Source organism: Neophocaena asiaeorientalis, unplaced genomic scaffold (genome assembly GCF_003031525.2).
Source record: "Neophocaena asiaeorientalis asiaeorientalis breed wild unplaced genomic scaffold, Neophocaena_asiaeorientalis_V1.1 scaffold150, whole genome shotgun sequence".
NCBI lineage: Eukaryota > Metazoa > Chordata > Mammalia > Artiodactyla > Phocoenidae > Neophocaena > Neophocaena asiaeorientalis.
This window is the reverse complement of record NW_020176571.1, coordinates 5,447,112-5,459,513: the sequence shown is the minus strand read 5'-3', so window position 1 is coordinate 5,459,513 and position 12,402 is coordinate 5,447,112. Positions and strand designations below refer to the sequence as shown.

The 12,402-nt window shown below is 54.9% G+C and overlaps 1 protein-coding gene across 3 annotated transcripts in view; it reads left to right on the top strand.

Moving 5' to 3' along the window:
• The window catches only part of VWF (von Willebrand factor), a 142,687-nt gene that overhangs the window by 124,065 nt on the left and 6,220 nt on the right, over nucleotides 1–12,402 (top strand). For 2 of the 3 annotated variants that reach the window (XM_024733216.1, XM_024733215.1), the window contains 4 exons: nucleotides 5,267–5,377; nucleotides 7,210–7,390; nucleotides 8,349–8,389; nucleotides 8,888–9,004. In XM_024733216.1, the coding sequence (XP_024588984.1) occupies nucleotides 5,267–5,377; nucleotides 7,210–7,390; nucleotides 8,349–8,389; nucleotides 8,888–9,004 (450 nt within the window). Of the gene's footprint in view, nucleotides 1–5,266; nucleotides 5,378–7,209; nucleotides 7,391–8,348; nucleotides 8,390–8,887; nucleotides 9,005–12,402 lie in introns of those variants that run through there. The other variant, XR_003001563.1, reaches the window with a different exon arrangement.

The following is a 12,402-nucleotide window of genomic DNA, read 5'->3' as shown; positions in this document are numbered from 1 at the left end:
GAGGGGCAAGGAGGGGAGTGGGGCTGGGTGAAGGAAAGGAGCATGAGGAAAGGATTGCTGTGTCATCCTTCTGTGATCAGTTCTTGGCTGACAGTCATGTCTGCTGTGCGGTCTTGAGTCCACAGGCTGGGGAGTTGGTCTAAGCAGAGATGTGGATTAATTGCCTAGAAAACAGGGCTTGATTTTTTTCCCCTATCTATCTCTTCCCTTTTCAGACATCTCCTTAGCCTACACCTAGTACAGACATAGGTCCTGAATTTTCTGAGGTGGTCCCCGTGTCAGTGTACTGTAGTGTTTCTACACAGGTTGGTGAGTTTTCAGGCCAGGTTTATCATTTGAGGTATAATTTGGGGGTTTGAAACCCCCAGTCCAGTTTTTAATTCTTCTTGTGGAGGCCTGCCCCTAAGGCTCCTGTGTGCCTGGGGAGCTTTATTCTTGCACATTGAAGACTGAGCAGACTCTAGAAAAAGGGAACCACAGTCCGCGGGGGTATTGTGGGTTCAATTGTTTGCTGGTTTAAAGCTGTTATTGTTAGCGCAAGTTCATGCGCCGTGAGGCCAAATGCAAATGTCGGAGTTTGGAGCAGAGAAAGGTTTATTGCAGGGCCACGCAAGGGGACGGGTGGCTCGTGCTCTAAAAAGCCCCTGAGCTCCCAGAAGCGTTTCAGCAAAGCCTTTTTAAAAGCCAGGTGAGGGAGCCGGGGGATGGGGGGGAGGGTGTCGCAGGGTCTGTGATCAGCTCGTGCACAGTTCTCTGATTGGCTGATGGTGAGGTGACAGGGCGGTGTCACAGGGGTTAACATGATCAGTCCTTGGGCTCCAGGAGGCCTGGGGCTACGTTCTCAGGTCACCCAGTAGTTAACATCTTCCGTTTGGTGGGGGGTTTTCACATCTGCAAAACAACTCAGGAAACGTGCATCAAATACTGTTACGTAGGTCCTTCAGAGAGGAGCTGAAGCAGAGGGTACGGGGGAGGCCTGTCCCAGGAAGGTTCCGTAGGGTCCTGCCGGTCACATTACTATTAGCACTGCGTCACTATCAGTAGAAAATAAGATAAAGGAAGAGGAGGCAGCCCAGGCAGGCACGTGCGTCTAGCGGTTGCTTTCGTAGCCGCGGTGCAGAGCAGCCTCTTGATGCTTCTTTTCAGAAGCGTGTGTGGTTTGGTGAGGGAGGGGAGGGCCTGCGAGTGAATCCAGAGATGGGGGAGTCTGTTCAGTTCACCTGCGCTCTACCTGCCTGGCTCGTGCTGAGGAGGAGCAGGGCTGCCGGCCCCCTTGGGAGAGGATGGTGCTGTGGTTCCAGGTGTGCCTTTGGGGAACACTAGGCTTTGGAAACCCATCGGTCTCCATCTCCTCCCACAGGCCATGGGAGGCAGTGGAAATAACTTGCTATCAAGTAAAGAGAGTGGTGTTTAGAGGTGGTTTTTATAAAATGGGCCCCCAATATGTTTTGTGTTTTGGTAGGGAGTCTTGATTGCAAAGAATGGAATCCACTCAAGCTAGCTAAAATAAAAAGATGGGGAGGGACTTCCCCAGGTGGCGCAGTGGTTGAGAATCCACCTGCCAACGCAGGGAACACGGGTTTGAGCCCTGGTCCGGGAAGATCCCACATGCCGCGGAGCAACTAAGCCCGTGCGCCACAACTACGGAAGCCTGTGCGCCACAACTACTGAAGCCCACGCGCCTAGAGCCCGTGCTCCGCAACAAGAGAAGCCACCGCAATGAGAAGCCCGCGCACCGCAACGAAGAGTAGCCCCGCTCACCGCAACTAGAGAAAGCCCGCGCGCAGCAACGAAGACCCAACGCAGCCAAAAATAAATAAATAAATTTAAAAATAAATAAAAAGGGGATTTATAGGAAAGACAGGGATTACTCAGAAACGAAGTGCAGGGCATGCAGGTGGGCCCCGTGGTTGTACCGCTTTACTCTCCGTTTGTCCCGTGAGCCCCTGTCTCCGCTTCTCTCTGCCCATCCATCCGGTTCCCCACTGTGGGCCTGGGAGGACGTTTCGCTTTCTCAGAAGCTTCATTTGCACGTGGCTTTATGGAACCTGGCTTCAACTCAGTGTGGCTTTTCAGGTCCAGGGTTCGCCCTGTCCAATCAGACCTGTTCAATCTGTGTTGCTCCAGAGATGAACTTCTCAAGAAGAAAATGGATGGGCTCAGCTCGGCCCCGTGGACTCTGGGTCCTCTGTGCAGTCCCCACTCTGGTCCATCAATGCAGGGCACGGGGTGTGAACCTGGCTGTCTAGAGGCCAAGGCGCTGGAGGCGGCTTCAGGAAGTTGGTGGGTCCCGAGGTCAGAAATGAGTGCAGGGGGCACCACGTCCAGAACTGTCGACGGGATGATGGCTCTAGGGTGGCGGAGTGGCCTGTCTTAGAGACAGAATGTTCACACCTTCTGGGAGGAGAAGGAAGCATTGAGGTTTAGTTACAGCTGAGGGGAGGCTGGGCTTTGGTCTGTATTGTGTGTTGAAGTGGGAGCTTTAGTGAATGGCCTCAGGCTTCATTCTTCGTAGAGGAGAGTATCAGCTCTGGTCAGACTCCAGAGGCATTTAGGCTCACTTACCTGAATTCATTTGCTGTCTAGGCTGTGACAAAAAAAAAAAAAAAAAAAAAAAAAAAAAAAATTTTTTTTTTTTTTGTCCATCAGGGTTGAAAAAAAAAAAAAAAAAAAAAAAAAAAAAAGAAAAAAGAACACTACCACCATCACCCTCTGATTCTTCCTTTATAAGCCACTGTCTGCAGAAATACGCTTTCCCCTACCATCTCCATAATTAATCCTCTACGCGTCACATCAGAAACGTGATGTGAGATAAGCAAAGGGCGTTGCTGGTGTCCCAAAGAATTTCATAGGTGTACTATGGCCTTGCTTCCGTGTTGACAGCAAGAGGAATTCCTGCTCTTTTGTATAAACCTCAGAGGAGTTTCTCTTTGAAGGCTTATGACCCTTAGACCCCAGAGTCAGACTAAATTGTAGCTTCAGGGACTGTGTTCTGAGCGACTGAATGCAATCCATTATGTTTTATTCATCCTCGTGATACCCCTCCAGAAGGAAGAAGAGGCAGGGCTGTTCTTCCCATTGGCCACTACACTGAGGCTCGTCTGAAGCCAGCAGACACATGCGTGTCCTGACTCCCAGGCCGGGGCCCCTGCTGCTAGGCTGGTACAGCTGGCCGCACGGGTGTTGTAAGGGCCAGGAGGACCCGGCCAAGAGACAGGGGCCAGCGCCCCAGGCCTCCACCTCCGTCTCAGCTGTGGCAATTGTGCTGTTAAATCAGTGAGGAACTTATTTTCCAGTGGCATCTGTTTCCAGCTTGGGTGGATATCAGACCTACTCAGTTCCACTCTTAATTGGGAAACCAGTGAAAACAGGATAGAGAAGAGGGTAGGGAGAAAGGTCTGAGATGTCTCTTTTGGACAGATATAAGCTAGAGGGTTTGGAGGAGTACGGGAAAAGAAACAGAGATGAAAATACAGGATGAGCCCTGGTTGTGCAGGAGGAAACTGTGGAGGGGAATCTTGCAAAGTCGGCAGCCCCAGAACCTGGGGGCGTGGCTGGGAGCACCTGAGCACGAGAAGCAGGTAGGGCTGTGGGAACCAGGCATCCAGCCTGGGTCACCCGTAACCCGCGGTGTATTTGCCCGTGGTGGAGCAGCAGGAAACATAGAGTGTGCAGAAATCCAGACCACTCAGCACCCCGAGGGGTGCCCAAGAGTGACTCTGGGTCCCTAAGGCATCGATGTCTCTGTTCTAGGCTCCCTCGTGTCTCTCTCTTTTGTGCCATTTTGTGTATCCTGCCTTGTAGCGGAGGGCATGTCGAGCGTATCATCCTAATTTGTTGGCGCCTCCAAAGCACTTACTACATCACAGGTGCACGGTAACTAGCTCTCCGCTGATCAGGGACTGAGGGCAGTTCATCGGGCACCGCTGTGACGCAGGTCGGGGTGTAAGTAGGTCCCATGGAGATGCTACAAAGTTGAGCCAGGTCTCTGGGGTCCTCGTGTTCCCCCGGGAGAGGCACCCCCTGGGATGATACCGAGTGTTGAGTGCATCCTCTGACTGGGCCCTGCTTGTGAGCGCTCTTGGGGAGCAGAGCGGGTGTGGTACCCACCCCCATCCCGAACGGCTGCGGCTGCAGTTCATCCTTCTCTCCGAGATGCTGCAGGCCCGGGTTCTTGTCCCTCGGCCCCTGGGACAGCCTCACATGTCATCGTTTTGTCTGTTCTTTGTACGTCGCTTCAGAGTTTTCATTGGAGGGTTTCAATCCAAGTTCCCGATGCTTTGGCCAGATTGGAGGACCTCCAAGCGGGGGGATAGGCTGGCAGACTTCAGACTTGCAGGATGCTAGCCTCCCTGGCAGGCTTTCTGGGGAAAGTGGGTCTCGTCTCACTGTGCCCCATAAACTACTAGGTAAATGTCAAGTGACGACCTGGGGAAGCCCAGCTCTGCACATCGCTGAGAGGTCCTGGGGTCAAGGCACTCATGTCGTATAGGTAATTAGCCCTGTTAGGACAGAGCCGGGACTCCAGGCTTCTGGAATGTTCTCCCCCAGTCAGTGAGGGACCCTAGATTTGGGCTGTGATGAACATCAGGGCAGCCGGCTGCTTCTGAGTGAACTCTGAGCATCTTTAATACTCCCATGGACTGGCTCTTCTTTTTTTTTAAATTTATTTCTTTTATTTATTTATTTTTGGCTGAGTTGGGTCCTCATTGCTGTGCACGGGCTTTCTTCTAGTTGCGGTGAGCGGGGGCTACTCTTTGTTGCGTTGCGCGGGCTTCTCACTGTCGTGGCCTCTCCTGTTGCGAAGCACGGGCTCTAGGCACACAGGCTTCAGTAGTTGTGGCCCGCGGGCTCAGCAGTTGCGGCTCGTGGGCTCTAGAGCGTAGGCTCAGTAGTTGTGGTGCACGGGCTCAGCCACTCCGCGGCATGTGGGATCCTCCCGGACCAGGGCCCAAACCCGTGTCCCCTGCATTGGCAGGTGGATTCTTAACCACTGCGCCACCAGGGAAGCCCTGGCTCTTCTTAAGTGGAAGTTTGCAGAGGGCAGGGTTGTGTCCCTTTGGCTGGTGTAAGACCCATAGTGACTCAGTGGGTGATGCTTCCTGACCACTTAACATGATCGAGGGGCTGGTGGAGGGCAGAGATGAAAACATCCGGTCCAGCTGTCCCTCTGCAAGCCCCAGGGCTCCGTACACCTGCCGAGTGGACCAGAACACCTGTCTTTGCTGCCGGCCTGTCCTGACGTCCACCTCTTGTGTGCTTTCAGGGCTTCACTTACGTCCTCCACGAAGGCGAGTGCTGTGGAACATGCCTGCCATCTGCCTGCGAGGTGGTGACCGGCTCCCCTCGGGGAGACTCCCAGTCCTACTGGAAGAGTGTAGGTCTGGGCCAGGGCGGGTAGGAAGGAGGGCGGGGGCCTCACCAGCCTGGTCGTCCATCTGGGGTCCGGTGCTGCCCTTGGTTCCGTCCGTAAAGTAGAAGCTCATTCCCTGCCTTTTGCTTTCCCCACAGAGAGTTTAATGCGGCTGTTGGTTTATCCAGATGTCAGCTGGGATCACCTTGCTCCCGGGGAACTAGTTAAAGTTGCCCCAGACTTCCCATTGTGTGGATTTGGGGAGAAGCCCAGTTCCCTCCCTCTGAGTTCTGTGAACGCCTGAGGGTGGGGGTCGTGTTCTCCTGTTTAACCTGTGAAGCTGAGGACCTGCTTCCCCTGATGGGTGGTGCAGGGCCGTGTCGTGGGCCTGGCACCCTGCCACACCGGCCCAGGCGGCGTCCTCTGACCTTTTCACTGGTTTCTGTTGGAGAAATATGTAACCCAGAGAAGCAAACTACATTTCTGTTCCCAGGGCCCCTAAGCCCCCTTCCGCAGCTCTGGCTGTAGCCCCTGGGCGTGTTGGCAGCCCCCGTCTCCCCACCCTTGTCTTCTCCTGCCCAGCCCCCCACCCCCAGATCCCCTCCCCTGACACAGAGCAGGGTCGCTTCTCCTTCGTGGCCCAGAGGCTCTCACTTTGACTCTGGGCTCATAAAGCCGTTTTCTGAAGCACAGAGGATCCCTCCCCGGGAGTCAGTCGTAGCCCACGTGCTAGGATGCTACCAGTCCTTTAAGTCTGTTGGATAAGGATGAAGTAGAAGGGTGCTAAGCCCTGGAATCCTTAGGACGCGGATGCTGGGAGGGGGTCCTAGGGACCATCCCCTTCTGAGTCCTCCAGCAAGACCAAAACAAACTCTGTTTAGAAGGAGGGCAAAGGGTTACCTGTCCTGCCCTGAACGTGCTCACCTGCTCACCTCCTACCCTGGCCCACCAGTCTCCTCCTCCTTGGTGGTGACAGACTGAGTTTCCCACCTCCCTCTTCTAATCCTGGTTACCTGTGGATTTCCCTGCTGTGTCCCTCCTCTCCATGCTTTTAACCTCTTTGTTCCCCATCCCATCCTGGGATCAGGCTGGCTTTGCACCTCCTCCCCAGGGCCAGAGGCTACTCCATCCTGGTTGGGGCTGACAGCTGGTCCCTTTTTTTTTTTTTTTGCGGTACGCGGGCCTCTCACTGTTGTGGCCTCTCCCGTTGCGGAGCACAGGCTCCGGACACACAGGCTCAGCGGCCATGGCTCACGGGCCCAGCCGCTCCGTGGCATGTGGGATCTTCCTGGACCGGGGCACGAACCCGCGTCCCCTGCATCGGCAGGCAGACTCTCAACCACTGCGCCACCAGGGATTACCTGGGACAGGCCACCCGTGTGCAGCCTGGGAGCTCAGGGCAGATTACAGGGCCGAGGGTCAGACACCGGCATCCCCGGCTCTTACCGGCTCCCTGTACCAGAGGGAAGCAGCACGAAGTTGGGTGCTGGGCTGAGTTTCCCTCCACATCTCCCCTCCACTGTCTCCCCATGCAGCCCTTCCTGGACACTCAGCTCCCAGCTGAGCCAAGGGTGGAGGGAGCATCCTTAGGTGTCCCCAGGTGCTTCCTCCAGTGGCTCAAGACTCTGTCTTGGGAGCATATGGGGCTCTGAGCTAGGATCTCGGTCAGGGTGACTCTGACCCAGACTCACTGAAGGACCCGGATGAGCTGTCCCTCCCTCTATGCGCCACACCCTGTGGGCAGGGCTTAGCCGTTGAGCCGGGCTCACCTCCAGGACCCACACCAGCTCCTGAGGGGGCCGCCCACTCCCAGCGGGACCTTGGCCCCCTGACCAACTTGGGTGCTCCGACCACAGGTTGGCTCTCACTGGGCCTCTCCCGAGGACCCCTGCCTCATCTACGAGTGTGTCCGAGTCAAGGAGGAGGTCTTCGTGCAACAGAGGAATGTCTCCTGCCCCCAACTGGACATCCCCACCTGCCCCTCGGGCTTCCAGCTGAGCTGTCAGACCTCGGGCTGTTGCCCCACCTGTCACTGCGGTAAGATGTCCCACCAAGCCCGCCTTCAAGCCTCTCTCTCCTCTAAGGCTCCTGAATCCTTGCCTTTTGAGCAGCTCAGGGAAACGGGGAGGATCAAATCTCTCCATCCGTTGCTAACACTTTGGGGAGAAAGCAAATAAGATGAGGGAAATGGGACAATTTCCTGAGGGTCGTCACTGTGTCAGCGCTGGTTTTGTACCTTGTCTCATGTCATCCTTATGACAATCCCATGAGGTAGGTACCATTATACCTCCCTTTGCTCTTGTGAGTTAGTGAGTGGTAGAACTGGGCTTGGACCCAGGCTTCTCTAATTCTAGAGACTTCTTCTCAATCATTCGGCTGGAAAAGGTATTCCGACTGCCCATCCCCTAACCCCACCAACCAACCAACCAACCACATCAACAAACAAACCAATCAACCAACCAACCAGTCAACCAACTAACCAACAAACCACACAATCAACCAACCAACCAACCAACGAAATAAACAAACCAACCAAGCAACCAACTCACCCACCCACCAACCAACCAACCAACCAGCCAAACAACCAACAGCAACAGCAAACAGCTCTCGCCACCCCTTGTCCTGAGCTCTGTGTGTGATTTTATCTCGGGACTTAAAGTTTCCAGAGTAGAATGTCTTTCTTTGACAAGCCCAAACATCCTCCCACTCACCCCTTGGGTGTGAATCACTTAAACAAGTGCCCTCCCCTCGAGGACTGCAGGGACCTTCTCCCTGCGGGCTGGGTGGTGGGCAGCAGGTAGCTGCCCTTCCTCAGCGGGCCTGGGGCCGCTGTGGCCACGTGGGCTCCGGCAGGAGGACCCACAGCGCCTGGCGCTGGGTGGGGAGCAGGACCGGCAGGTGGAGCAGGGAGGCCCAGCCTGGGAGGAGCAGCTGGGTCGTGGGCCTTCACCAGCTGTGCTCCGCACACTCATGCCCTGTGCCTGTCTCTCCCCAGAGCCCGTGCAGGCCTGTGTGCTCAACGGCACCATCATCGGGGTGAGCTGCCGCCTTCTCCTCCAGGGCGCCTGGGGGGCAGGGATGGGGTGCTGTGGGAAGGGTGTCATTCTAAAGTGCAAGTGAAAGGAGCCAGGGGGACCTGCCCCACCCACACTTTCCTTTCCTCCAGGGCTTCCCAGGCATCCTGGAGTGGAACCCCTACCTCTCCGGGGCCCGGGCCCCGCCTTCTAGCGCTCACATCCAGGCCCCAGACACTCGAGCATTTCTTCTGTGCATGCTTCAATCTGCCCCTCTCCCTCTGCCTCAGCTCCCTCTCTGCCGGGAAAGCCCTCACTCTTACCGTGCCATCCTTGAGGCGGGGTGGGGAAGGGAGGGAGCAGACCTCTCGGGACAGGAGGAGAATCAGGGTGATGGATCCTGGCAGCTTTGGGCAGCCGGGCCCCCATGCCCAAGGCAGACGGCTCACGGGACTGAGGGCAGTGGAGGGTCGGGGGTTCCGGGTGCCGGGAGGCCTGACCCTGGTCCCTTTGGTTCCAGCCCGGGAGGAGTCTGATGGTTGACCTGTGTACCACCTGCCTCTGCACCGTCCAGGTGGGGGTCATCTCCGGATTCAAGCTGGAGTGCAGGCAGACCACCTGCGAGGACTGCCCGCTGGTGAGAGAGGCTCATGGGGGCCTGCGGGTGGACTGGGTACTTGTGGGACCCAAGCAGTGGGACCTCACCGGGCTCGTTAAATAAAAGCTTTCATGATTTTCTGATTATGGACATATTTGACAACAGTAAGGAAGAGAATAAAAGTCACCTACCCAAATTGCATTTCTCAGATATAATTATAATTTAGTTTTGGAAATTTAAACATTTTCTTCCTGTATTTGCAAGGCTTGTGATACCATATTTACAGTTCTGTATTCTTTTTAAGCAACATACTACCGTTCTTTGAAAACATTAAAAATTAGTCAACAAATATTTATCAGTGACTAGTTAGTCCACAATTATTTATCAGACACTTGCTATGTGCAGGGTTCTAGGCAACATTCTTTGAAGGGGCTCTGCCTCAACATATACTTTTATTATTGGACATCGCGTTTTAATAGTTCACCCTGCCAGGTCACGATGACTGTTTGCTCAGAACACCTCTGAGGGTGGGTTCTGGGAAGTGGAATCATCATTTCTAGTTGGGTAGAGGAAAGCATGCTCTTCACCGTTCTTATCGTGACTCTCAGCCCCACCTCGCAGAGCTGGACCCAACGCTCAGGAGGACGCCTTGGTTTCCTCCGCAAACTGCCTTCTGCATTTGGGGCTCCTGCTGTCTTAGAAAATATGGTTGGTCAGATGAGTTTCTTGTGAGCTAGATGCACAGGGTATAGTCGTTGCTCCTTCAGGTGGCGGGGCAGCGGGCGGGTTCTGGGCGGGGTCGGGGAGGAGTGGAGCGGCACAGCGGCCAGAGGGGAGGGGCGGTGCGGGGTTAGGGACAAGGTTAGGACAAGCTGCTGGTGCGGTCAGCGCTCTTGAGGTCGGGGAGTGTTCTGCGCCTGTGCCCTTCATGGCACTTAGCACCGTGTGATGCTCCAAGTGGGGGCTTAATAGCACATTTTCAAGGGGAGTGAAGGGGTCCGTGGGAGACACAGCTACTTCTGATAGAATGGCTCAAGGAGAACATTCCCACCTCAATTAGAAAGAAGCCAGTGAAGTATGCCTTTTTGCTTTTTTAAATTTAAAATCCCAGTTGTTTTAGGGTTTCGCATGCAGGGGTGTGTGTGTGTGTGTGTGTGTGTGTGTGTGTGTGTGTGTGAGTGTGTGTGAGATAACTCCCCTGCATACATCTGGGCTTGAATATGGGATGGAATGATGCTGTCTGGAGTCTTTGGCATCCCTTTAGCTGGATGTCCATGGAACTACAGTGGATGCAGGAGGCGGTCCACGCTAAGCGGACCTGAAGGAGAGTGTTCTGGGGAGGCGCGGGGGGGCGGGGCGAGCCCACTAACTCTCTACCTGCGCCCTCTGGTGGTCAGAGGGTGGCACGGCCACTTCCTCTGCGTCCGTAGAAATCCAGCTTTAGAATCCAGTCTAGACTTAGGTTTCTAAATATTTTTAAATTCACGGCCCCTTTTGGTCTGTGTACTCCTCTTCCTCGCCTCCAAGATTCCGCTGTCTCCCCAGGGATCTCCTCCCTCTTGAGATCCCTGAGTTTAGCCCTGCCGTGTGTCTCTCAGCCTCTGCTGAGCTCTGCCTCACATGCCCCCATTCTAGCTCAGCTTACCTGGCCTTGTCACGTTCCTTTACCATGAAGGGCCTCCGTGTGGCCTCCTGCAGGTGGGGAGCTCTGGTGGGTCAAGTGTAGGCTGGTCTGTGTCTGTTTGAACTGCCGAGGTCAGATGGAACTCGTAGCATCATCAGAGACGTGGGGCCTGTGTCTGCTTCAGGGGAGACGACGCTTATACCTAAAAGGAGCCCAGAAGCCGGTCTGTGCTGCTGGGTGGTAGAGACAAAGGAGGGCTTGAGGAAGAGAGGTGACACTGACCAGGAACCTTGAGAAGGCCTCCCAGAGGAGCATGACCATGGGCTGACCTTGAGCAATGACCCCCCCCAGGAGGGGGCACAGGGACAGACTGGCATTTAAGCAAGAGTTAGAAAAGGGCAGCGGGGAGATAAGCCTGGGGTCCTTGAGCAGCCGATGTAGTTTATGAAAAGGGCCGGGAGACACCTGTGAGGAGAGTTTGGGGGGCCTCCCTGGACAGGGGGAGCAGGGCTAGTTGGCTGCTCAGACCTGAGTGAGTGAGCCTGTGGCTGGCTGGGCACCTGGCGGCTCCTGATTGGATGCTCCGGCAAAAGTCTGGTCAGCACTGCCCTCCGTGTCCGTCTGGCAGCTGTGCGGTACGTACCCCGCCAGCAGGGCTCAGACAGGCCCGTCACCAGTGCAGCTGTGTTCTTGCCTTGCGGGGTCCGTTCTCTCTGTTGCGTCCTTCCAGTGGTTTCTGCCGTGTTCCCTGTCCTCCCGTCCCTCTTCCCCCAGTCCCACAGCACCTCTGAAATCATCGCCCCTCCTCTCACCTTCCCCCCTCCTCCACTTTCTCCTGTCCCTTCTTCTCCCACAGCGCCTACCACCTTTCCCTGTTCTTGGCTTCACCGTGCCCTCTGCCTCTCTGGGGTGTGGAGTGTGCGTCCACCGCCCCATCCCTTCACTTTGCAGACCCCTCCTCCATCTGTCCGCCACCCCTCACTTCTCCTGTAAAGATTTTGGACACGTTCTTCTCCTTGGGCCTGCTGAGTGGAGGGCATTTCCTAGTGTCTTCTTCTAACACTCACTAAAAAATGTCCCGATCCACGCTCCCGTGAAATCGTGCCTGATTTAAGCCTCATTTTATTTCCTCTTTCTGACTGTAAGCGCTCACATACATTCATGCTGTTTTGCCCAGCTCTTTCTTCCTCTCCCATCCACCTCGGTCCACACCTGCCAGGAATTGTGCGTTTTTGAAAACACAGTTGAAGCTCACCGGTGAAACGCGACCTGATGGCCTCAAATGTCAGCAGCGTCCTTCTGAGTGTGTGTGTGTGGCCTGGGCTCTCTCTCTGCGGCTTCCCTGATGAGTTCAGTGGACGCTCATAGACTCCTAACCTCCCCTGCTGGTTACGAGCTGTCAGTCGGAGTGCAGTGAGCAAGGGGGCAATGTGAGAGGACCAGCCCCGGAATTCAGGTCCGGTGCTCCACGCTGACCTGCTAGAGATTCATAGTAGAAAAACCTCAGGACCCCAAGGAATGAATCTCTAAGTGGTCATTACTAAATGTAGCAAAATGAAAACAAGAATGACACCATAGCTGGTCTTCACATAACTAAATTTATTCTTTTAAACACCCCTACCTTCACCCCATGTGAGGAGCCAGCTTGTCCGTGTTCTGGGACCGAGCCAACATGAGCACCTGTTACTTGTTCTCACTGCCCCTTGCTGCGGCAGGGACCCTAATAAAGCCTTGCCTGAAAAAACCAGCCAACCAGACAAACAAAGCCCCAAAAAAAACTTTACTAGATTTAGTTCTTTTTTTTTTTTTTTTT